Source organism: Syngnathus typhle, linkage group LG17 (assembly GCF_033458585.1).
Source record: "Syngnathus typhle isolate RoL2023-S1 ecotype Sweden linkage group LG17, RoL_Styp_1.0, whole genome shotgun sequence".
Classification (NCBI taxonomy): Eukaryota; Metazoa; Chordata; class Actinopteri; order Syngnathiformes; family Syngnathidae; genus Syngnathus; species Syngnathus typhle.
In genome coordinates, this window is record NC_083754.1 from 8,513,734 (window position 1) to 8,537,586 (window position 23,853).

General features: G+C 45.9%; 5 protein-coding genes across 6 annotated transcripts; 1 reads left to right on the top strand and 4 right to left on the bottom strand.

Moving 5' to 3' along the window:
• Positions 1–1,892: 1,892 nt before the first annotated feature.
• Positions 1,893–6,498, bottom strand: nucb1 (nucleobindin 1). Of its 2 annotated transcripts, none has more exons than XM_061303832.1 (12): positions 6,389–6,498; positions 5,621–5,744; positions 5,322–5,562; positions 5,061–5,164; positions 4,738–4,923; positions 4,571–4,661; positions 4,446–4,504; positions 4,113–4,205; positions 3,937–4,026; positions 3,698–3,868; positions 3,511–3,622; positions 1,893–2,635 (listed from the first exon to the last, which is right to left on the bottom strand). In XM_061303832.1, the coding sequence occupies exons 1-12, from the start codon at positions 6,487–6,489 to the stop codon at positions 2,544–2,546; spliced, it is 1,464 nt and encodes a 487-aa protein (XP_061159816.1). In that variant the 5' UTR covers positions 6,490–6,498; the 3' UTR covers positions 1,893–2,543. The 2 variants fall into 2 exon arrangements, with proteins under 2 accessions (XP_061159816.1, XP_061159815.1); XM_061303831.1 differs by having other exon boundaries at positions 1,893–2,638.
• A 221-nt stretch (positions 6,499–6,719) lies between these two features.
• ccndx (cyclin Dx) lies at positions 6,720–8,519 on the bottom strand. Its single transcript, XM_061303833.1, has 4 exons — positions 8,159–8,519; positions 7,801–8,016; positions 7,314–7,616; positions 6,720–7,206 (listed from the first exon to the last, which is right to left on the bottom strand). The coding sequence occupies exons 1-4, from the start codon at positions 8,408–8,410 to the stop codon at positions 7,069–7,071; spliced, it is 909 nt and encodes a 302-aa protein (XP_061159817.1). The 5' UTR covers positions 8,411–8,519; the 3' UTR covers positions 6,720–7,068.
• A 3,192-nt stretch (positions 8,520–11,711) lies between these two features.
• On the bottom strand, positions 11,712–16,176 carry tbc1d17 (TBC1 domain family, member 17). Its single transcript, XM_061303054.1, has 17 exons — positions 16,021–16,176; positions 15,393–15,488; positions 15,246–15,323; positions 15,064–15,178; positions 14,696–14,879; positions 14,490–14,601; positions 14,202–14,360; positions 13,981–14,106; positions 13,789–13,892; positions 13,588–13,682; positions 13,374–13,490; positions 13,173–13,273; positions 12,950–13,049; positions 12,779–12,876; positions 12,492–12,608; positions 12,342–12,428; positions 11,712–12,229 (listed from the first exon to the last, which is right to left on the bottom strand). The coding sequence occupies exons 1-17, from the start codon at positions 16,060–16,062 to the stop codon at positions 12,077–12,079; spliced, it is 1,884 nt and encodes a 627-aa protein (XP_061159038.1). The 5' UTR covers positions 16,063–16,176; the 3' UTR covers positions 11,712–12,076.
• A 455-nt stretch (positions 16,177–16,631) lies between these two features.
• Positions 16,632–20,133, top strand: akt1s1 (AKT1 substrate 1 (proline-rich)). Its single transcript, XM_061303056.1, has 6 exons — positions 16,632–16,793; positions 17,265–17,862; positions 17,922–18,183; positions 18,406–18,489; positions 18,560–18,738; positions 18,932–20,133. The coding sequence occupies exons 2-6, from the start codon at positions 17,488–17,490 to the stop codon at positions 19,067–19,069; spliced, it is 1,038 nt and encodes a 345-aa protein (XP_061159040.1). The 5' UTR covers positions 16,632–16,793; positions 17,265–17,487; the 3' UTR covers positions 19,070–20,133.
• A 52-nt stretch (positions 20,134–20,185) lies between these two features.
• Positions 20,186–23,853, bottom strand: zgc:195001 (uncharacterized protein LOC567531 homolog). Its single transcript, XM_061303059.1, has 5 exons — positions 23,750–23,853; positions 21,376–21,402; positions 21,235–21,297; positions 20,923–21,062; positions 20,186–20,844 (listed from the first exon to the last, which is right to left on the bottom strand). Exons 1-5 carry the CDS (start codon positions 23,769–23,771, stop codon positions 20,446–20,448), a joined length of 651 nt encoding a protein of 216 aa, XP_061159043.1. The 5' UTR covers positions 23,772–23,853; the 3' UTR covers positions 20,186–20,445.

A 23,853-nucleotide genomic window follows, 5' to 3' on the forward strand; every position in this document is an offset into this window, starting at 1 on the left:
CATGATAATGGTTACCATGGTGATGGCGCCGCGAAAGGCAACGGAGATAGGAACGGTGATAGCTAAATGTTACTAGACTTTAATAAGCATTAGAGTAGTTTGGTGACAGCCACATTATCGGATGTCCATTTGTCCTTTTTTTTCAACTGTTTTGAGTATAAATAAGCCATGCTAACATAACGCCAGCTATTAGCTAACATAACGCCAGCTATTAGCTAACATAACGCTAGCTCATAGCTAGCAAACTTTTAAGGAACGCCACTTCATTAAAAGTTCCCTGTGTAGATATTGTTCAACAAATTCTGTTAAGGTGTCCGGTAAATAAAATACTGACTTTTACGAACACAAAAGATAAATAAAGAGTACACTCACCAAAGCGTTATTATTTGTGTTCTGGGCCATCCTGAGCTCTGACCGGAGCTCACCTTTGAACTTCACGACGTAAAAAAAAAAAAAAAAAAACAACTTCACGACGTTCCTGTTTCGACGTCAGATAGATAGATAGATAGATAGATAGATAGATAGATAGATAGATAGATAGATAGATAGATAGATAGATAGATAGATAGATAGATAGATAGATAGATAGATAGATAGATAGATAGATAGATAGATAGATAGATAGATAGATAGATAGATAGATAGATAGATAGATAGATAGATAGATAGATAGATAGATAGATAGATAGATAGATAGATAGATAGATAGTTTATTAATCCCAATCTGGGAAATTCCTTTGTTGCAGCAGCAGTAACAGGCATTTCAACAACATAAATACATATAACAAAAGTAAAAACAATAAATATATCAACAAGAATATAACGACCAATGGAGCGTAACTTGATTGGCTGAACGTTGGATGATTTGATACAGGGATCGATTACTTCTCCCTTGGTTACCCCGGATGTCCACGCTGAATATTTTTACACTGAATTTTTGGAGACATCGAATTTTTTTACACTGAATTTTTTTAGACATTGAATTTTTTTACATTGAATTTTTTGAGATGTCGAATTTTTTTACACTGAATTTTTTAAGACATTGAATTTTTTTACACTGAATTTTTTGAGACATTGAAAAAAATGTCTTAGGAAAAAAAAATTCAGTGCTAGAAATTCGATGGCTTTTAAAATTCAAAGTCTGATTTAGATGCAAAAAAAAAAAATCTGTTAAAAATTGGATGTAAAAAAATTCAGTGCTACAAATTCGAATTCAAAATCCGATGGCACAGTTAAATTTCCATAGGCGGTGGGTGTTACGAGACAACAACAATCATTGTTTCGAATGACTATGATTCTAACCGAGGAGAGATCCGAGGTGTTGGTCCGTTTACCTCGATCTGTGACGGGTTGATGTTGATGCTCATGTGGCTGAACGTCACGTCGCGTACGTCGAGCCAAATTGTCCACTCTTTTTGAAAAACTCGGCACTGTGTCCACCTTGCTTTTCCTTGGGCGACTCATTTTAATAGAAGGATTCCAGGGGAAGGTTTGTGGGTGGCTTTAGCGTAAAACTGTATCTGAAAGCTCAGCGCGCTAATTACAAGAATGATGTCGTCACAGCCCACGCTCTAAATTCGGGACTGATACAAATAGAGCGCGAGTGCGCTATGTCCGTACACACACTTGTGAGTGTGCACCGAGCTTTCTGACACGGCTTCCGGTAGTAAATGCGCAGGTGAGCGGTTCCCCATCTACTGGGGAAACGCAGTCATTGCAGGCAAAATGACCCAAAAAAAATGTTTAATACAATTTATTCGGGGTTGGCGGGCCGGATTAAACGGTCCCGTGGGCCGGATGTGGCCCGCGGGCCGTAGTTTGCCCACCCCTGTTCTAACCTCTACACTCAATTGGCGTTTGAAAAAATGCTTCAATAAAACCAAGTTAGCAGATTCTGGACATAAATTACGAGTTTATTTGATATCACAGGAACCAAGAATAAAACAGTTTTGAATCTCACCACAGCAAAAGAACACTTAACGATAGTTTCAGTTCAATACTTCATGTTGCAGGGGTTGCACGACTGTCGACACTAACATGATAAAAGTCGAGTCGAAAGTCGCAGATGCTGTTGATAGGTTCTGTACAGTGTTATTATTTTTTTAAAGCCAGGAGATGGGAACACTTTGTAATAATCTATTTTCATCATGTCAAGTTTCTGAAAAGAGGATCCGGCTCAGGTTAATTAGTGAGGGGATAAGTTTACAAAAAGTAATGCCTCAATCGAAATAAAAGTGGACAGTAACTTTTGGGGCACTCTGCACAAGTGACATCAGACACAATGCACTCACCTGTTGCAGCGAGCAAATCCACGCCTCCTCAAGCCAAACACACGTGATTCGTCGACGACACGCTCAAAACGTCATCGTGGAGAAGTCACTTCGACTTGTCTGTGCAACCCCTGATGTATGTCAGTGCAAGTCAAAGAGTGAGTGTGTGTGTGTGTGTGTGTGTGTGTGTGTGTGTGTGTGTGTGTGCGTGCGTGCGTGCGTGTGTGTGTGTGTGTGTGTGTGTGTGTGTGTGTGTGTGTGCGTGCGTGCTGTTCAAGTGTGTGCGGGCAGGTTCTGCGGCGGTTCGGCAGGCAGATTATTCCGCACTAGGGCATCTTCAAGGTTTTCCACGACAGCAACTTTTCCTGCTGAGACAAAAGAGACTTACTCAACAACTTTCGTGGGACATTTAAAAAAATCCCTGAAAGACTTTTTCACAATGTCAATAAGAATCATAATTACCGAGGCGAAATTGTGGGCGGGAAAAAAATATCTTAATATTTGTATAGAGTATTGATTTTCTGTTTTTATATCGCTTTCTCGTTATTTTTGAGAAGAGAATTCTGAAAACAATAGTTCCAGTACTATTTTATTTTTATATTATGAATGATGTATTCAGGTACCTTTTGTGCATCCTTTATTTAGTAGCCTATAAACCAGTGGTGTCCAAACTACGGCCCGCGGGCCAACTGGGGCCCGCGGTCCAGTTTTTATTGCCCCGCAGCAAATTCTGAAAACATAATTGAATATGGCCCGCACAAGAAGCTTGAGCTCACTTCTCAGTTTCAACACTAGAAGGAGCCCGCCACACGAATGAAATCAAGCGAAGCGTTCGACGTCCCATTAGCACCATACCCCCCCCCTCCCTTTTCTGGTGATTTCTTAACTAGGCTGGATGTATTTTTTTTTTAAATAAATAAACTTGACTTTTGTTGGCGTTGATTTCTCCGACTGCCCAGAAAGGCACCACCGCGATCAGTTAGGTTAAAATGAAAAGAGAGGAAAGTGACGTTGTAAAGAATCATCCGTGACAAGATTTTCTTCAAAAATTGTTGTACCATGATTTTCTTTAAAAAAAAAAAGATTTTTTTTTTCTTTTTCTTTTTTGTACCCATGTATAATGCGCACCCCAGATTTTAGGACAATAAATTAGTTAAATTTTGCACATTATACATGGGAGAAAACGGTAATTCATATCTATATGTACGTACTATGTATCAATGTCATGCAGTGTACTTACCTTGATCTTCATGTTGCGGAGGCTGGAACTGAAGTTCTCCCCGAGGGCTGGCCGGCGGCTGTCCGTCAACCCCCGGTTGCTCCTTGTGCCTTTGTGACATCTCCAGTACGGCCTGCAATGGCCACATGCCAGTCACGCCGGTGAGGATTTAAGGGAAAGCTGGTGGACGTCGCGGCAGAGAAGGTACCTGCTGGTACTCCCTCCTCTGGGCCTCCAGGGCTTTTCCTCGCTCCTTCAGCAGCTCTTGCTCCTGCTGTAGCATGTCTGCCCTCCTCTTTAGCTCCTCCTCCTTGTCACGGAGCTCTGCCTCAAAGCGCTGCAGTTCCTCCTCCGTGTACGCCGGCTTGGCATCCAGAGTCTGGAGATGGAAAAAGGGAGGAGACATATTGGACAATGTACCTTCTCGTGCCTCGCTGCCGCATTTACCTCCCATTCTTTGGGGGAGTTGAAGTCTTTCTTCTCAGTTGACTTGAGGAACTCGGCCAGGCTGACCAGTCGATCTTTGTTGGTGTCCACCTTTAGGGAAACACAACAGCAGAGGGATGAAAGAATGACAGGGTGGGATTTGATAGCCCGCCTACACAACGGCAGAGGAGACTCACGTTCTTCATGACGTGCTCCCTCATCCTCAGCCGCTCCTCCTCCATCTCCATCATGTCGTCCTCCTCGTTCTTGGGGTCGTACACTTTTTCCAGCTGGGAGAACCAAGTCGTATTTTGATTTTTTCATTCATTCATTCATTCATTCATTCATTCATTCATTCTTTATTTATTTATTTATTTATTTATTTATTTATTTATTAATTATTATTCATATATTTATTTATTCTCACGTAGAGTTGTACAAGTGAGAAAAGGTGGCCATAGGAAAATATATTGAGGCTCGGGAACATCCGGCTTTTCTGAGTTCCGCGTGAAAGGCACAGGCTGTCCTACCTCTTTAGTGAAAAGCGCCTCCAGCTCCTGCTCGTCTAGTACGCCGTCCTCGTTTGTGTCTAACAAACTCAAAAGCAAGAATGACACGGTGAAGTCAGACAGAGAGACACCCAGTTCTCACTCACCGTGCAGCTTGAAGAAGGTCTTGGGGTTGAACTCTTTGGGGTCCAGTCTGTCAGTCTCCTCCCAAACTTCCCTCAGCTGAGCTACGCTGCCCTGAGGAGGAACAGGAAGCAGAGAGATGAAGAGCTTCCCGCTTGAAAAGGAACAAATGAGTGAAGCCATCGCCTACAGGAGCGTTGACTTTGGGGTGCTGTCGATGTTTGTCCTTCAGCTCCCGCAAGCGCTGCTCCTCCTTCTCCCGCTTCTCCTGGTCCAGACCCTTCAGGTACTCGCGCCTCTCGTGCTCCTTCAGCATCTCGTAGCGCTTGAACTCCTCGTGCCGCTCTGCGTCGTAGTTCTCCAGGTCTTTGGTGGCCTAAGGCAAAAATCATGAGAACTGACTGAACACAGAATCAGAACCACCGAAATCGGCAACAACGGCTCAACATTTACTAAAATTAACAATTTGCTGTTGGGCTTATCCACTACAAACATGGCTGTCACCACTCTCACCGTGGAGATGAGCAGCTCCAGGTCTTTGGCCTCAAAGGCATTCTGGTTGTGCGGGTCCAGATGTTCAAACTGCTTGAGCAGGGAGCTGTGGTCCATCTGCAGACCTGAAAAGAAGAAAAGCAACACTTCAGTGTGTTTCACACGCCATGAAATGTATAGAAAGATAAATTGTTCTTTTACATCTCTAAGGTATCGAACGTTTTTGATGCATTTCAATTTATTTGAATATCTTTGCCGCTGCCCTGACATGGTTGAACTCACTCTGCGTGTTGGTACTGTCTAGCTTGGCCTTGAGCAGCATTCTGAGCCGCGACACCTCCTGGCGCTTCAGCTCGTCCAGACGCGTCCTGACGTTATGGCTGACCAAGTCCAACTCTTTGCTCAAGCGGCCGTTCTTGATGTCCTCCGTGTTAGCTGTTTGCAGCTTCTCCCGGAAGTGAGGGTCCGTCTCCAAGACCTCAATCACCTCTCGGAGGTATCGGTCATAGTACAGACCCGTGTCCTGTTAACAAAAAAGTGTGTCAAACAAGAGGCAAATCATAGATCTAAAAAATCCATACCATGCTCTCTACTTGTTCTTCATCTTTGACATCCTGGTGGACCTCTTTGCGATCAATCGGTACTGACCACGCAGAGACGGCAAGAAGCAGCAGCGTCCAGGCACCTTCCAACTTCATCCTCCTGCTTCAATCATGGTGAAAGATGTTGAATTAAAGCTCATTTTCAGTAGTTTTTAATGAGGAATTATATCCGAATAGTTGAGTTGTAGTGCATGAGCGCACATTCAAATAAACACGCACTTCAGTCACTCTAGTAGTGTCTCTAAATAAGTGTCCTCAGGAATTAAGCAAATGCTTGGTGGCTGGTGATCATATTAAACGACGAATTCCAAAAAAGGGCATGCTTAGTATCAATGAGTAAAAAAAATCTGTATTTCTTAAGTATGGCAATTTAGGAACGAAACACACTGCTTATATCGGATTTCATCATTGGAGTTTGGCGCAACGTCGTTTGTTTATTTTCAGAACACGTCGTGCTTCCTGTCAGATAAGAACAGCGTAGAGTAGACCAAATTGTGAAGCACAAGTAGCAGTGTTTGTATGTAGTGGGCTATCTAATTTAAAAGACAGCTAAAAGTGTGACTGTTGTATCTTTTCATATAGTGTAGCGAACAGAAGCGGCTATATAGCCAGCTAGCTGTTGTGAACAAGCGAGAAGCCATCCGAAGGGCTACATACGCCTTCTACCCGCCTGTTACTTATATGTCCATACCTTATAATTTACATCACAAAATTGTGAGCACATAAAGATTAAAATGGTGTAGATACCTTTTATTTCTTATCGCAGGTACATTTATAGCCTGTTGGCCGAGCTCCGGGAAGCAAAAACCAGCGTCCAGTTGGTGGCAGATGCGAAACGTCATAAACATGCGACCGAGATCGTGTGGTATAATCAATGACCCACTGAAAAAGTAGGAACTTTTACAATCGGTGCTTTGACAATAACTCACGTTAACTCAAGCGCCATAATTCCAACGAGAACAATAACGTATCTACCCACCTACTAGTAACAAAGCAAGACAACATAAGCCCCACAGTAAATTATGGATGCAAAGTGCGTTCAAATGTTTAATCGTTTCCAAAAATAGATTTCGCATTCAATTAGTTCATTCAGTACACTAAAAACAACTTATAAGTATGGCATATTGAATAAATTAACATCCAAAATAAAGAATTGCACAAGATAAATAAATTAAAGATATAGATATGCAAAATATGCATAACTAGCCTGCAATAAAATAACAGAGATACGTAGACACACTATGGCACAAAGAACACATTACAAATGTCTGGTGAATAAATAATTGAAAAAAATAAATTAACAGCATAATTACTTCATCTCTTCAGTATATAAAAGTATCCTTTGTGGAAGTCATAATTTATATCAGTTTGACTGATGACGACAAATTTGATTGGTCTGCAGTTGCAGTTTGGCTGTTGGCAGGGCTTTAGAAATCGATTTCTCTCATGTCAGTGGGCGTGCCGGCTCTTTCGTCCTCAAATTCATCGCCTTTGACTGCCGGCCTGCTGCTGAGGCGCTGCCGGAGGGCGTGCTCAATCATCTCGCTGTAGTACTGCAGCACCACCTGACATTGAAGTACATCAGAACAGAGGTTCTCAAACTGAGGTAGGAGGCCTTTAACCCCAAGCTTCGAAAGTCTCGTGAGCCAATATTGGCCTGGACGCCACTTACCGGGTCAGCCTGGCAGAGGTCAGCCAGCGTCGAGCTGAGCGGGTGGAGCCGAGAGTGCTCGCTGTTGCCCAGGCCCCGCAAAGCGCAGTTGAGTGAGGCGGCGGCCACTAGGGAGGGCGAAGCCCCCAGGAAGCGCGAGTCGCATGCGCACAAGGTTGCCAGAGTGTCGCTGTGTCGCCTCAAGGTGGTGCTGTCCTCTTCGTTGCTCTCCCCAAGGGAGGCCAGGAAGTGTGGCAGGAAGTCCTGAGGTGTCACGGCCGCTGTATCCCAGCGCAGGGTGGCCAGTACCACACGCTCCATTTCCTGTTGGGCAAGGGGGGCGGGGCAAGAGTATTTGGGTGTTTGGGTCCATTTGAGGTGTATTTTATTTCAGACGTAAAACATAACATTGCTTAAATTATGAAATTTAAATTGGCAATACTGTAAATAGCGCTGCAATAGTAGCCTGACTGGTCAAAGTTAATTAGAGGGAAGTGAGGTGCCTTACCCGCAGGTTGGCGGGCAGGAAGTTGTACTCTGCGGCAGCACAGAGTGCATTCGAGGTGATATTGTCACACTCGCTCAGCTTGGAGGCGATGAGCACGCAGGCTGCCGCCAGGCAATAGGGCGACACGGGCGTGGACAACGTGACCGACAGGAATCTGTCCATCAGGGAGACGGACAGCGGGAACACGGCCTCGTCACAGCCGCAATCGCAACACACCTGACCGAGGGGAAAAGCGAGTGAGATGAGCGACGCGAGGCATGAGGTGACATAATGCCGGACGGCTCCCGTGTGTAAGGGAGGAGACCGTCAATAAAGTGTCAACATCACAGATGACCTGTTGTGGACAGACTAATAGTACCTCCAGCGTCCACTTGGCCAGCTCCTCCCGTCTTTGGGGATCCTGCTGAATGAGGCCCACGTAGAGCGGTGAGGGCGCGTATCGTTCCTCCACGTGAAGCAGCCTCTGGATCACACGCCTCCCCGACACTGACGGGTCCCAGGCAGCTCGCAGCTGAACCCCGGGGGCACCCATCCCCAGGGCGGCCTGATCTCGGTAGTCCTCATCTGTTTCCTCGCACCACAGCGACACACCTCTGTCGTCCGTCTGCATGATGGCGAGACCAAACAAAGCACTGGCTAAAAAGTATGAGTGAAGCGGGAGAAAACTCTTGGCTCGCTTTTATACGCACGAGAAAGAAAGAGAGCCTGAAAGAGGGCGGCACCCCTGGCCGGTGACATAAACTGTGAAGAGGACAATCGCTTCAACAGGTGGGCCGGCGAGTTGGGGGCGGCGGCGAAGGGGGGCGGAACGAGGTGGGGCGGAGCACGGCCGACGGCGCAGACAAGAGAAGGAGTGGCGGGGTGACAGCTTGGGATCGACGGTGAAAAGGGAGAAGAAAAAGGTCATCTCCACACTCTGACAATGGGAATGGATGATAATAGCAGGACGGTGTTTGTTTACAACGCCAACGTGGACCAGGGAGGGGGGCACCCACATGGCATTTTACTAGTTAAAGACCCCCACAACTTGGAATATGACACATTTCGGTTTTAACTTCACCAAATGGGAAGCAAAGCTCTGGGCCACGTCATTAGGTAAGATGAGGAGAGGTCATGGTCACGTTTGACTCACAATGAAAGTCTACTCAACTCAACTTTTTTGAAAGATATTACCTGTTATTATTAATTTATTGTTACAGAAAAGTGCAGGTAGTTTTATTCTCAATAAATTTAATTTGTATATTTCATATACCGTAATTTTCGGACTATAAGTCGCGTTTTTTTTTCATAGTTTGGGTGGGGGGACAACTTATACTCAGGAGCGACTTATAGTATATGGTTTTTTTCACACATTTTTACTTGATCATTAACACATCACTTACTTCCAAGTATAGTTGACCACTTCACGTTATTTTTAGTATAGTTGATCACTTCACATGCTTTGATATCTTTATCTTGAACATATTCAAAACATGAAAAATAGAGAGAAAAAATCAAATAAAGTAATCAACACTTTAAAGCGCCATATCCTCTGGACATGTCCTCTGTCACCAGGATGACAAAGGACGAGAAATTTGATCGATGGATTTAATGATTTGGAGTGACACAAATGGCTTGATAATATTGTTGTTTATGTGATAGTTGTTTAAAATATAGTTTATATATCGTTGTATGGGCCTGTGGAATAATTTGAACTGCGGCGCGGCACACGGCATCGTTGACAAAGGACGATCGATAAAAGACGAGAAATTTGATCGATCGATCGAAATTTGATCGATGGATTGTCACGGCATTGTTGACAAAGGACGATCAATGGATTTAATGAATTGGAGTGACACAGATGGTTTTATAAACGTGTTATTTATGTAATAGTTTTTTTAAATAACTGAATGTTACATCAGGCCCGTTCTCAACTCCTCGTTTGTGTTTGTCACGTTAGCATACCGTATCGTTTAGCCTGTTGTTGCTCGTTCATGGCTGTTCTTGGTGTTGGATTTTGTCGAATAAATTGACCCCCAAAATGCGACTTATACTCCGGAGCGACTTATATATATGTTTTTTTTTCACATTTTTGGGCATTTTATGGTTGGTGGGACTTATACTCTGGAGCGACTTATAGTCCGAAAATTACGGTATATACATTTCACATTTTCTCTTCCTAAATAAAGTAATGTTTTATCTGAATTGAGTTTTGATAAAAGCACACAGATCAATGCATACAGTTCAAAAGGGTTGAGGGGTGGTTGCCACAATTAGCTCCATTTAACCCATGAATAAATTAATGGCACAAAGGCTTGCTTAAGCACATGTGAAAATAAACAAGATTTAGAAAAGAACTGATACTGATCATAATTGAAAATGCTACATCCCATTGGGTCTAATAAAAGCCCTTGGATGACATTTAAAGGGACATTTCTATCAAAGTTGGCCTCATTGTCAAAGCAGTGTCCCTCCGACTCCCCCCCTCCCCATGGACCCCCGCCATATGCCCCCTCTCCGATGGAGGCTTGTGGCAATCTGCTGCTGTTTAAAGAGCCGCGATTGGAGGTATGTGCAACAGACAGTGGAGCCTCGGGTCAATGAGCCGTATTGTCTACGTTTACAAATCAGTGTCAGACACCAGGCTTGGCCTTTTGCCTTCTACCTCGCACGCTCTCAGCGCATGGACACGTGCTTGTCGTGCAGCCGTCACACGTTCCCCCGAGATCCCAGAGGGGCTCGCTCACACAATGGAGGTGTGCAGCTTGTATTTGACACCATGGCTACAGGTGGCACGCAGCGGCCATTCTCACCTTTCAAACGGGACCAGCCCGACTTGATTGGAGATGGTCATCAATAATTCAGTTGTCCACGTCAATGATTCCCATCAGTCCGGGAGGCCGCCGCCGCTTTGACTGGAATCGTACTCAAGTGTGCTCAATGGCCAAGTTAGTCATGTTTAAAACGCGACGAAAAAAATCAAAAGGTCGCATGCCTGTATTTGAACTGGAAGTCAGCCATTTTGATTTGAAGCAGCCACATTGGGCAAATTAATTTAGCTGTGCCCCCTAGAAAACCAGAAAACAGTTCTGCACAGTTCCTCCAATGGACATGAAATTTGGTGGACGTGTCTGTCCTGGCAGGACACATGAAAACCTAATGGAACCTGCTCGGTAAAACAACCCAGAAACACTTGTGCTGGACGTTACAACGTAATCGTTGGTAAACATTGGCGCGGTTTGTGTTGTGTCTTAACTTGGGGACTGGTTAAACTTTGACCTTCCCCCCTTGACACACAGACATGCACGCACACACACACAGAAACACACACGCACGCACACCTACACACACACCAGCAGTAGCAGCAGGTGTCTGTGTGTGAGATGAATGGCGGCAGTAAAAAAGGGATGTCTGTTCTCTGGTGTCGCGGGAAATGAGCTGGAAAATGAGGGGCGGGGTGCCTCGCCCCCTTCTCAGGACCCATCGCCGCTCCCCTTTGGGCCCTCAGCCCGTTTTTGAATACAGCTGCCACGTATGAATTTAGGATCTCGCTTAAACAGGCCGGCGATCTGTCACTGGGTTTCCCTTGGGCGACCCCCCCCCCCCGCCGGGTGACCCCACTTGACTGGTGCTGAGCAGCCGCCTTATTCAAACTCAATCTGCTTTGAAAGCGCTTTTATGGCCGCAGCCTTGTCCACAGCTTTAAGCCTCATTTTGTTCTGACGACACTGATGGGATTACACGCTCAATTCATTTTGTCTTTCACTTTGTTCCCAATTTAGGTTTTATTACGTACAATTTAAGTCCTTGCCTGTCGCACATCATAATCCACTAACTAAGAGACTTTAAAACACAATCATGCTCACTTGGCAGATGAAATTGTGAGTTCTTTAAGGAATATTGTATATATCATATTAAAAAAATCAACATAGTTCTTCATTATCCTTTTATTCGGTACTAATGAGCAGATGAAACCAGTACAAAGGTTAAAAGGAGACCATGTTGCATAGCTCCATCCCTTCCTGTCAGGGAGGGCGGTCTAACACACGAAAAAAAACACCCTTCATTTTCTTCCCTTTTTTTAGTCGGGTGGCTGCAGCAGGTGAAAAACAACTTAGTGTAAAATGTAAAAAGAGAGCAGCATCAAACAAAAGGAGGAAGAAGAGGAGGAAGATGGGCGCAGTGACGGCCTTCACGTCGGCCCCTGCTGCCAACACGTTGTATTACAGCGTCCCCTCGAGCTTACAGTTAATACACAACTCATATAAATATCTTCATGTCAGCTGGTTGGGTTTTCTTAGGGGGTGGTGTCACGTGACGCCGCGCCGGCTTGTGCTTGGCCGGGGGAATGCCGTGTATCGCCGCACTCAAAGTCTGGGCTGTCGTCGTCGGACGAGGAGCTGGGTGGCACGTATGCACCTAAAACCTCCTGGACCTTCAGGGGCAAATCCTGGAATCCAGTGGTGGGGGGGCGCAAATGCCAAGGAGATGGAATTACAAAGGTTCCATTCAAGAACACGTGTAAGTGTGTGTGCGTTTGGGAAATGTACTAAAATACTCACCTTGCACTGAAGCAGCTGTAGGTAGATGGCTTCTGCATCTCGCAGAGTGCTCTGCAGGTCCAACCTCATTGTCAGCTCATTAATGTGCTGTGCGTTACAATGACAAGGATCAGGATTCAGCCATTCAACATCACACACAAATGCACCCACCTTGAGAATAGTGTTGAAGTCGTGATCCGAGCCAATCAGCTCGCCTCTCTGCGACTGCAGGATGGCGCAAGCAATCAGAAGGTGAAAGTTGGGGCAGGGAAGGCGAGTCCACAGAACCTGAGGAACAACACACCGCAAATTGTTGGCATTTTGGGGAGTTGATTCAGCCATTTTCAGGGTTCCTTCTAAGAACTCTTTCAATACATTTTGTGTGGCGACTGGCAAATTTAGCTGACGTACACTCATGAGCCAAAACAATCTCGTGTAGCAACTTGAACGGAGCTCACCTCCCACAATATGAGGATGTCCTCAAAGGAGAACTCCCTCTTGAACCAGATGAGCAGCCACCGGAAACAGAAGCAAAGCGAGCCGCTGTCCTGGGAGTCTGACCGACAAAGGGGGGAAAAAATGTTGGTTTCATGTTTTGGTGGTTCCAGCCCTGATCTAGTTGGTCTCACCCAGGAAGTCGCAGAGCTCCGGGTCTAGAGCTTTCAGCAGGATGCTGAGCTGAAGGAGCTGCTGCTTCATGGCCTCCTGCGACTCCTCGAAGTTGTGGTGCTGAGGAGCACACAGCAAAACTCACAATTAATTTTGCAATGTTTAAAGAGGGAGCGGAAGGTCAAGAAAGAGGAGCAAAGAGAGGAGTGGAAGGATGAGAAGGTGGCATTTAAGCATCCTGACCACCATCTCCATGAATCCAGTGAGGCACCAGAAGGACTCCACTTCGTTCTGCGTGACAAACAGCAGAGGAGACAGCAGGTCGCTCATCCCCTGCACGTAGCCTGCGCACAAAAAAGCAACAACACGATCATTACAATCATATATCATCATCAGCAATTTGAAAGCAAACGGCTGACGACAATGCTTGTTCTGTTTACTCACCAAGGTCAAAGTTGTACATGCAGTAGGTCATCAGCACATCGTGGAGCAGCGCCAGGCCGGGGTTGTCGTTGCCAGAGAAAAATGTGTTGTGTCGGTCTGTCCTGTTCACATCGCGCTCTGCCGACAATCAATCAATGAGCACTTTTCATTTACAAGACCTGTTGAAAATAACCTTGACTGGTGAGCCACATGCCGCTCCACCAAGTCTACTAACCAATCAGGTTGCGGTAGCCCCTGAGAAGCGAATTCCTCATCTCCTGCTCCTCGCTGACCGACTTCCACTGCATCTTCATCCGAAAGTACTCGTCCCTGCGTACACAAAACACAAGTTGACCACCTTTATAATCTGAAAAGTGGTACAAACTGGACCTTCGCAAAGGCAAAAAAAAAATCCAAAGACTCTTCAAGAACTGACGTCTTGAGACGTAGGATCTCCTCCCGTTGGCTGTAGGTGCTGCTCCATGGGTAAAAGCCCAGCAGGAACTTCCACACTTCCTTCCTGAGCGTCGGTGTGATACCCTGTAACAATAAAAGCTCAGCTCATGTTATGAAAGAAGAAAAACAAATGGGGAATTATTTTATTGTGGTAATCATCGCGTTCGCTCACCCCCCTGAAAACCAGTTCTTTGACATGCTCGGGGTCCTTGACGCGCCCCTCATGATCCAGAAAGACCTCCCACTCATCCAGAGGGCGTCCCCTGCTGACCACCGGCTTGGGCCCGAGTTCCACCCCCTGCGGTGGGCAAACCCAACATCGGCATTCCGAAAGGATCGCGATTTGTTTCCCGTCCGCGAGATGGCGGCTTGGATAGAAGCTGTGCGTCTTACACATGTGATGAGCTCAAAGCCGGGCTCCTCGTCCAGCTGCGGGGCCGATCTTGGACTGCGGGCGTCACGTGGCTCAGGCGGCCGCAGGGCATCCCTGAAGAAGTTGGTGACCTTGGAGAAGCCGCCAAAGGTCGTTGCATAGGGGTCATGGATGAATCGCTGGGGAAGATTATTTACAACGAATAATGAATGACATACTCTGCAGATAAGTAATAAGTATAGCCACTTTTTAGTCAGTTAGCTATTTGATATAACGCAAAAGGTTCAGCAAAAGAAATCATATCTTACAGACACGAGATCAGCGCCTCCGTCATCAAAGAGGTGCAGCTTGTCAAAGGACTGCGAAAGCGCGCCAGGGTCTTGCGGGTACGCCAGAAAAAGACGTCCGTCCACCGGGGACCTGATGATATCACCCAAAGAAAAAAAACGTGATCGTACGTATATGTAGTCCAATGACGTGACATTAACTGAGCGAGCGAGTTCACCACGCTTACTGGTCCAGGACGACGTAGTTGCAGAGGGCGCGCAGCAGCTCACGACTGCCCCCTCGGTGGAAGTGCAAGGGAGGCAGCGGGTGCCCCCCCCTGCTGGTCAGCACCAGGAAGTTGCGGCCCAGAGAGAAGCGGGCCCTGCGCAGTGAGTAGAGCTCCGACAGCGGCAGCGAGAATGACCACTGACCTGCACCAGAAATGGGCCATCTTAAAACATAGTTCTGCAACCATGCAGAGTTTCTCATGACTCAATAGCTAGGCGGGGGAAGGTCCAGAGCCACTTTCAAGTGATTACAGTAACATACATGTGGCACAGAAATTTTTGAATCCATTTAAAGAAAAATGTGGCCTGTAAGCTCTTGAAGCAGCACCTGTCTCTCGGACGGGGACATGCTCCCGATCTTTTTTCACCGTGCTGATGACAGCCCAGTCTGGCTCGTAGCCGGGATCAAACTTGGTGTCCTCCTCGCCTCCTCCTTCGCCATCCTGATTGGGAAGATTCACGCTGTTCAATCATATCATTTGGATGTTGTCATGTTCCGAAGAAACCCACCTTTTTGGAGTAAAGCACAGCAGGAGCGCTGCGGCCTGCGTCCTCCAGAGGACTCCACTCTAAGGCTGGCAAGCCAGCCTGAAAAAAATAATATCATACTTCAGATCTTCTACCGCATCTTGTCAGGGCAACAACAGATTTCCTTACCCGCTCCACAATGCGTATGAAACCCGGGATACTGGTGTCCTGGTTGCTCCTCTTGGCGTTAGTATGAAGGTAGACACCCTCCTTCTCAAATATCAGCTGAGGAAACAAGACAAACGCTTCAAGTATATACCCACCACTCACAACATTAAGTACTCTAAACAGGGCTGTACCAAATAGCAATAAAGCTGAGTTTGGACTGATTATTGTGGTTCTAGGCAATAATGTTGCAAGTGAGTCAAATTGAGAGTGGTTTCTAATGTTGACATATTCTACTATTTATTGAGAGCTGTTTCTACTGTTGACATTTTCTACAATTTCCAAAAGGTAAATAACAATGGGCGGGGGGCATCATTTACGACAAGGGTTTGGTCACGTAAACGTATCATGTGATCGGCTCGCGGCAGGTCTGACAAGTTATTATGTGACGAATTAGCTTTAGGTGTCAAAGTGAATCTTGTTTTTTACATTTTAAACAGCGCCTATTTTCTTTTCGAAAATTAAATTACCAGCGTTCGCTAGCTAACACGTCAACAAAATGAGCTAACACGCAACTAGCGCCCACGCTGAACAACGACTTTTCCCCCCAACTTTCGGAGCGTTAGAAAAAGACGAGAAAACGTCGTGCTACCTTGTAATCATCACCGTTTTGCTCCATTCTTGAATCGTTCATCGTGTGTTACTAGTCTAGACTTCTACGACGGTTTTCCCAAAACAAATGTTACGTCACGCTTCCTGTTTCCACCAAACCCACCCACTCGGAATAGCATCATCAACATGAGCCAATCCGAGCCTTGTGACCCGTCACCGCTACCTCAAAACAATCCAACGTGTTCATTGTCTTTATTATTATTTTTTATATCTTGTTCTATGAAGTTCACTTTTATTTGATATTATTATTTTATCTTATGAGTACGTTATTTTATTTCCTGACAGTTTTTTTATTATTCGCTTTCATGTTCGTCATAGCGCAGGTGACTTTGCTCAAACTTTTAAAAACAAAACAATACAATACGACTTTTTTGCGTAATATTGTCTTTGCTCTTTACTCACGTACGTCTGCATTTACTTAGAGATTAAAGATGTGCTTCTTCTGCCACAAAACAAACGTTCTTAATTTGCATGTGAGGTCAAAGGTGAGCCTCCAAAATTGGCACGCCTCCTTTCCTTGGAACCTCCAGGATTCGCAAGAGACGCGAAGTGATTGGCAGAGATTAAGCGTCATTTGTTTTACTTTGAAGCTTTTGACAGGAACCTCTAACATTCGTCTTCGCACACTTCCCGCTGGTGACGAGCCTAGCTAGGGGAGAGGATCGCTCGAAGAAGGCACAGCACGTTTGACGCAGCAAAGTAGAGTTTAACCTCGACGATTAAGTGGCAACTCGAAGGAAGGAAAGCGAACGGGTAGGTCAGCATTTGGCATGTTTTTGCTCGTTAGCAATATGCGTCTCGGCTGCGTGCAAGAGTCTGAAAAGATGGTGCATGGGGCGTCCATCATGAGGAGTCTGCACAAAAAACAACAACAACAGTGGCTCACAAATAAGCAGCAACAACGACAGCTGCAGCAGCCACCGCAACCCTAGTTGAAATGCAAAAGAGTACAAACGTGTGAAAACAAAGCACAGCGTGGCATTACATCGGACTAGCAGCGATTTCAAAGCTAGTTTAGCTCCAGTTGTCAGTTAGCATCGAGTGTTATCAAAGTGGCCCCGAAGGAGTAAGTGCGCAATGGTTAATTTTTAAATTAGCTCACGGCTGTCCTTTGTAAAGGTATCTTAATATTCATCTGTCAAAGTAATGTAGGATAAACATGATCTAGGACTGTCTTATCAGCCTGTTAGTTGACTTATGTTGTTGTTTTTATCCATTCTGCAGATATCACCAGCAACTTGCCATCATCTATTCTCTCCCCTGGCTCGCCTTTGTGCTAAAAAATAATTCCAGTCATCATATCATTAAATCACCCAGTGCCTCATACAAAAACTCCCTTTCCATCATCACCAGGGCAAAAACAACCAAAACACACCAGCAAGTAAGCAGCTTCCCCATTCATTAGGCCACTCCGCACGCTCGCACACACACTCTACCTGACACCACCATGGCCTCCATCACCAAGTTGTCCGAGCCGGAGATCGCGGACAACCACAGAGACAGCTGGGTTGCGCTCCTGGCTGCCGCCGACGCGTACTGCCAAAAATCGGGCTGTGAGCTGGCCATCCTCACGGCCTGCAAGAAGTTCCGCTCCTCGGTGCCGGAAACGGACGCCGCCAAGAAGAAGAAGTGGGAAAGCGGCGGCGGCTTTCCCAGGGACTGCCAGTTTTCGTACAGCGTTTGGGGTCAGGGCTTCCTGGCGGAGTCGGCGCGGCGCTACGTGGACGACATTGGCGTGCTGCATTCCACCACCCTGCTGACGGCGCAGAGGCACACGCGCCACACCGCCACCCAACTCACGTCAGAGGCTGAGCCCAGGGTGGTGAGTCAGCCGCGTACATGCTTCTTCTCGCCCGGCCTCATTCTTCTTAACGTTTGTAGCATCTGTGCGGTGACGGCGTGCCGGGCAGCGTCAGCCCCAACGGCAGACTCTACTCGCAGAACTACCCATCCATCTACAGCTCAGAAGGCGTCTCGGGCCAGGCCAACAACGGCGAGCGTGACAAGAACGCCTCAGAGGCCACCCAACAGGACGGGCAACGCTCGGGCATCGTTGACCTTGAGGAAGAGTGCGAAGAGGATGAGGACGACGAGGAAGAGGAGGACATGGAAGGAAAGAGACCCTTTGGTAGCGAGAGCGCAGGTAAATAATGCACACACAAAAAAGATGTAGTAACCCACAGAGTGTAAAAAAAAAACTCCACGGCACCGTGCACAATAGCAAGAAAGACGAGACATCAAAGTCAAAGTCAGCTTTATTGTTAATCTCTTCACATGTCAAGACACACAAAGAAACCGAAATTACGTTTTCTCTGTCGTAATGATCCATGATCCAAAAAGTAAACACTGACACGTTGGGCTTCAGGCGTGTTCTCCATGGACGAGGACTCGCTATCCCGTGACTGCGAGCCCTTCTTTGAGTCTGACGGCGAAGAGGAGAGCACAGACGGTCAGTTCGCCTGCGCCCTCTCACTCACCAATCATCATTGATCACTCATGTGTTTGCATTTGTCCCGCAGGCTCGTTGAGTGAGGAGGCTCCGCCGCCTTCGCGCGGCATGGCCGTAGGCCATCGCGGCATGCACGCCTCGCGGAACGCCCACCCCATGGCACTGGCCCGCTCACTGCCCGTCTCTGTACCCGTGTGGGGGTGTAAGGGGGGTCGGGCGGCACCCGGGGAAGGCAACAGCGGAGAACGGGTAAACGTCAACTTTTCATTTCAAGTAAAAAACTGGCAGTCATTTTAGGCATGGCTTCTTAAGACATTTTTTTTGCGTGTCTTAAGTCTTCCAAATTTTTTAAATCCCTCCCGTTGAAACCGCCCCCCAAAATGTCCCTTTTTGAAGCACAATTTTCCCGGCGTAATGCAGCCTTCCGTATGTGTTCCCTCAGGTGGGGTGCGCTGACTTGGAGCACATCGCCGCCAGCATGAAGGCCCTTCTGGCGCCCGGGGCCACCGACGGGACAGAAATGTTCGGGGCCCTGCCACGACCTCGCGTCAACACGGGTGACTTCTCGCTCAAGCACTGAGTGCGAGCGCGGGGGGGCGAGAGTCATATGCTGTGTGAAAACTGCGTGAAAAAAATGCACCTCCATTCATCGCTCGCTAATTCAAAGAGGTAATGCAACACTAAAAAAAATAAATAAAAATAGCCGACGTCGCACCTGGAGAGTTTGGAAATGCTATGCTCATGTGCCGTAGCCACAATGAGGGGCGCAATGACTGTTTGTGTTCGGTTTTGGTCTTGATTTGTCACACGTGTGTACCGCGTTAATGCTACATGCTAAAGGTTTTTGGGAGTGCACACAAGTGAGTAGAACTGTTTCAAGTTTTAAATAATTACAATGAAAACACTAAAGCTATGTTCACACCACAGCTAAATTCCAGTTGTTTTTTCCCTTATGTGCCCTGCATTTGATTTGATTTGACTTTTTTCTTTGGGGCACGTCTGAACGCTCAAATCTGGGTCACTTTAATAAGTAATCTGAATGTTTACACAGAAAAAAAATATCTGATTTCATCTGAAAATCCAAATTGATCATTAAGTGCTGCAAAGTGAACGTAGCCAAATTTTCGCTTTAACCGTGTTAGTGTTTTTTTTTTTTTTTTTTACTATTACACAAAAATGATTTAAAATATTCATCTTTTGTAACACACGAGTGCATCTGTCATTGTTGCTGCGGTTAGCGTGTGCTAGCATGTTAGGACGGATGACATTGCATGGTAACAACTACAATAATAGTTCCCAGTGCGTCATCAGGCCCTCGCTTCGAAAGCATTTGTTCTCCTTGAAGATAAAAATGTGAAATGCTAATGTTGAAAATGTTGGCACACCAGCAGCACCTCCTGTAATTCATTGTTCAAACCAAACTTGCATATTTGCCTCTTTGTACTTTGCAAACCGGTGACTGACTCATCCAATGATTGTACTTCAAAATGTTTTTGTTATTTCTTGGAAGTGAACGAATGACTGAAACTGACAGAAGTGAGTGCAAAAGGTTCGGACTGAATTTAACGTGAAATGTCCAAGCGACAGTTGGCGGGATGTTCTTCTTTTGTGTTTCAAATAAAGGAGCAACACCAAGTGAGACAACACGGGCTCGTCATATTGTACTGCGCTGCAACACCTCAAGCCAAGCTTACAATTAAATTAGCGAGTTTGTTTATTTTATTTTATTTTTTACACAAGTTCATTTTATTTGGCACACTAAAATATGCAAGCTGTGGAGCACACATGGAAAGATGCAAAGTCACCTTTGTCTAACTCTAAAAAAGAAAAGGAAAATACACAGTATAATAAAAGAATTGGGCCTCAAAACAGGCACGCGCGCTCCTTCCGCCTTGGACTCCTCAAGCGCTTGTTTCACCGTAAAGGTCCACTCATTTCAGCCTCCGGCCTCGTGATTCACTGCTCCTTTTTCCGAATGAGGCAGGACGAGTTTGTGCCCACCCACATGGCGGGCAGAAGCTTCTCCTGCACGCTGATCTTGAACTTGTGCACCAACCGCACCTCCTTGTCGCCCTCGCCTTCCACCAGCAGGAACTTGATGATGCCGGCCGGCTGGTCCACGTACACGCCCAGTGTTTTGCACAGGGGCAGCTCCACGTCCACGTTCTCGCCGTTGTGCCACACCTGGTAGCAGGAGCCCGCCCAGCCCGCGCCCCAGGAGCCGGTGTTCTCTCCCAGGCCGCAGGCGCCGTCCTTGCGGGGGGCGCTCTCCGCCACCGCACCGATCACCACCCAGCCCTCAAAGTCAACCTCCCAGTAGCCGCGCGAGCCCAGGAGGCCCTCCTTGCACAGCACCTGAACGCCAGCAGCAGGTCAGATACTTATTATAAAAAGCAAACGTCCACTGGAAAGCAAAATGTCTGACTCGCTCACCTGTGGCGAGTGCTCGTATCTCTCAGGTCTGTTGGGATAAGGACAGACGGCATCAGATGTGCGCGCCACCTTAGTTCCGTTTTCCGAGATCCATAGCAGCTTCTGCGCCGTTTTGTCATCCAAAGTCAGTGGCATCCAGTCTGGATAGGAAGGCAAGAATACAATTAGCCGAGTCACCTAAGAGGAGTCGAGTGCAGGTGGATTAAAAAGTCATTGCGCGGACTTTTGCGTTTTAGCTTTTACCGAGTTAGCACAGTTTTGGTTTGGCAATCAACCTTAGAGCTACTTTGCTATTTGTATTTGCTGACTGACATTTGAGAAAGTCTGCCCTGGTGGTTGGTTCGGGGATGTTGGGTTCATACGGCGGCAGCTTCTCTGAAGTGACACAAAAACGTTTGGTTGTTATTGTCAAGGATTGTTATTTTACATTTACATATATTCTTAATTGATTACCTTCTGCTGCCCCGTTATTCTTTCTTCCTGTAAAAGGACAAAGAAATTAGTCAAAACAACCAACACAAATTAATTCTCTTGAAAAACTCCTTCAAAAATTATGTCAGTATCTGAATGGCAAAAAAAACCCAACCTTTCCCAAACTTGAATTTGCAAGTTCCATCTTTAAAGCCTTCCTCACAGCAGAATATTTTTACACTCTGAGCTCACTTGTTGTTCTCCACATTCAAAATACAACAAAAACATTTTTTTCATCGTATTAAAAGAGCTTTATGACCAAGTTAAAGTTGACTGTAATCCAGTGCTTCTCAATTATTTTCTGTTACGCCCCCCCTAGCAAGAAGAAATCTATTCGCGCCCCCCCTCCCCACCGTGACTATCCTAACTTGTCTTGTAAGTCGTAAAATGTTGCACTGTCGCAAACGTGACAGAAGTAACAATGAGAGCGCCACTGCCCCCTCTGTAGTAAACGCGCAATTACACTTTATTCTAGTACTGCCAAAAAAAAAGCCTGTTCCCCAGGGTCACACGCGCCCCCCCAGGAATAGCACCGCGCCCCCCGGGGGCGCGCCCCACTATTTGAGAAGCACTGCTGTAATCCAAGCTGCTAAAGTGCACTAAATGATCCTAGCGAGCAATTCCTAAAGTGACTGTTGAAACCTTAACCTGTCAACCCGCTTTAAGATCAGTAAATGTGCGGGGGGGGGGGGGAGGCTGTAAGGATCATGGTGTCTTTCCTCGAAATGGCGTGAGAGCGTTTAATGAGCGGTCTTTTGATTCCAGGACCCCCTGGCAAGATCCTGGCATTCCGGCCAAGATCCAAGACCCACGGATAATCTCGTCATTTATCACAGCGATCAAACGTTTAAAGCAGGACGCCTCGCTCGCATTACATAAGTCAAAGTTATTACTCAACGCCAGTACTTCAACTACGAGTGGCCCAATCTGGGAGTTTTGCCACCTTTGGTCGATTTTTGCAAGCCATCATTTGAGTTTTGAGCCAGCTTCAGATACCCTAGATTAAATTTCTGTAAAAAAAAAGAAATCTTGTAAAATCACAACTTAATTCTTGCCGTTTGCTGTTAAGAATTTGTCAGGGTGGTGCTCACAAGCAAGTCATTTTAAGCACCTGCAAGTGGAGAGTCCATTCATAGCTGTGCTTACAGCGATGGTCGAATGGAGGTCTGACTCAGGCCTCATCAGGTGCATATTTATTGAGAGAAACAGTGGGGTTGAAAGTGGGGGTGTGGGAACACAGGATGGGGTGAAGCCGCTTCCCTGCTGATCAAAGCATAGCAGGGGGCCTTTTACGACCTTGCGTAAACAAAGCAACTTTGATTGCTTCCTCTGCAGCTATTCAATCAGCTGAAAAGATCTTAGCACTTTGGTCTACTACTTTTGTTAAGACGGGACAAGCTAGGTAAATTATTACAGGTTACATTCCAACATAATCATACGATAAAGATATTCTGTAAACCCTAACAGAATTTACAATTTTTTTTTCTCTCAAGGAAATTTAGACTTCAATGTTTTTCTTGAAGTAATATGACTATTCTTTTAGTATGAAAGCATGACCTTTGAATTAAATGATTTTGCCATTTTTTTAAAACAATCTGAATTCTTGTTGGGTCTATATAAATTAATTCATGATGACTACTATTAAGAGTCGCAACCTTTGATGAAAGCAGCGGAAGAACGCGTGAAAGACCAGTGAGGATTATGGGATCGCCTTGACAGTTTGGGCGCCTTCCATACATGTGATGAAGACATTTGACAACAGAGGTCAGCTCCAGTGATTGTGGGCCTCTTCCGTCTCTCTCCTCCCAAGATGAAAGGAGAGACTTGACAGAATAACTTATCGCCTCCAGCTCAAGGGATCAGCTAGGCAATACGACACGGCTAAAACACAAAAGATCGGCGAGCCTGTCCACTGCGTGACCTTGCCTTACCTTATGTTTTGGTAATCCAAAATATTTTTTATTGTAATATATAATAGATAGAACAACTTTCTTATTTGAAGATTGATATATGGGTTTTTTTAGTCCCCAAAATATGGCTAAAAAACACCTAGAGACCAGTGACAGTGCAGCGCACGTTTAGCAACGTTTAAATTAGTGCTGAGTATAGTGTTATGGTATTGTTAGTATTACACTGTTCAATTTTGCCGGTATGTTGTTAAATTTTGTCAGTAGAATTTGACTGTTTTTCTTGCCATTGTAAAAGGTTATTGTCAAATTCTTGGTGGAAATTTAGCATTAAGTGTGGCTTCTGAAAAACGTTCTGGTCGATAGATTTTTTTTTTTCTTTTCTGAGGCAAAAAAAAACTAATTACGTTGACAAAACAAAACTCCTTTAAAGTCCTTTTTCGTCCTACCTGCTTTCTTGGGTACGGGCATCTTGCTTTCTTGGCTTTTGTGGTTTCAGGTGGAGCGCCGGTCGGTGCAGTGACATTCTCCTTTGGGGGACCCCTCTTATTAC

Coding starts and splice junctions, on each gene's coding strand:
- akt1s1 (XM_061303056.1), top strand. CDS start 17,488: ATGGCCTCCATCACCAAGTTGTCCGAGCCGGAGATCGCGGACAACCAC. Junction 17,863..17,921: donor CAGAGGCTGAGCCCAGGGTG/GTGAGTCAGCCG, acceptor TAACGTTTGTAG/CATCTGTGCGGTGACGGCGT. Junction 18,184..18,405: donor CTTTGGTAGCGAGAGCGCAG/GTAAATAATGCA, acceptor GTTGGGCTTCAG/GCGTGTTCTCCATGGACGAG.
- nucb1 (XM_061303831.1), bottom strand. CDS start 6,489: ATGTTTATGACGTTTCGCATCTGCCACCAACTGGACGCTGGTTTTTGC. Junction 5,563..5,620: donor AAGAACAAGTAGAGAGCATG/GTATGGATTTTT, acceptor TTTTGTTAACAG/GACACGGGTCTGTACTATGA. Junction 4,027..4,112: donor GGGAGCACGTCATGAAGAAC/GTGAGTCTCCTC, acceptor GTTTCCCTAAAG/GTGGACACCAACAAAGATCG.
- zgc:195001 (XM_061303059.1), bottom strand. CDS start 23,771: ATGCCCGTACCCAAGAAAGCAG. Junction 21,403..23,749: donor GCCCGTACCCAAGAAAGCAG/GTAGGACGAAAA, acceptor GTCCTTTTACAG/GAAGAAAGAATAACGGGGCA. Junction 21,063..21,234: donor CAGGGCAGACTTTCTCAAAT/GTCAGTCAGCAA, acceptor CTTCCTATCCAG/ACTGGATGCCACTGACTTTG.
- ccndx (XM_061303833.1), bottom strand. CDS start 8,410: ATGCAGACGGACGACAGAGGTGTGTCGCTGTGGTGCGAGGAAACAGAT. Junction 8,017..8,158: donor TGGCCAAGTGGACGCTGGAG/GTACTATTAGTC, acceptor CCCCTCGGTCAG/GTGTGTTGCGATTGCGGCTG. Junction 7,207..7,313: donor ACCTCTGCCAGGCTGACCCG/GTAAGTGGCGTC, acceptor CTTCAATGTCAG/GTGGTGCTGCAGTACTACAG.
- tbc1d17 (XM_061303054.1), bottom strand. CDS start 16,062: ATGAACGATTCAAGAATGGAGCAAAACGGTGATGATTACAAG. Junction 15,324..15,392: donor TCATACGCATTGTGGAGCGG/GTAAGGAAATCT, acceptor TATTTTTTTCAG/GCTGGCTTGCCAGCCTTAGA. Junction 12,230..12,341: donor TACAGCTGCTTCAGTGCAAG/GTGAGTATTTTA, acceptor ACTGGATTCCAG/GATTTGCCCCTGAAGGTCCA.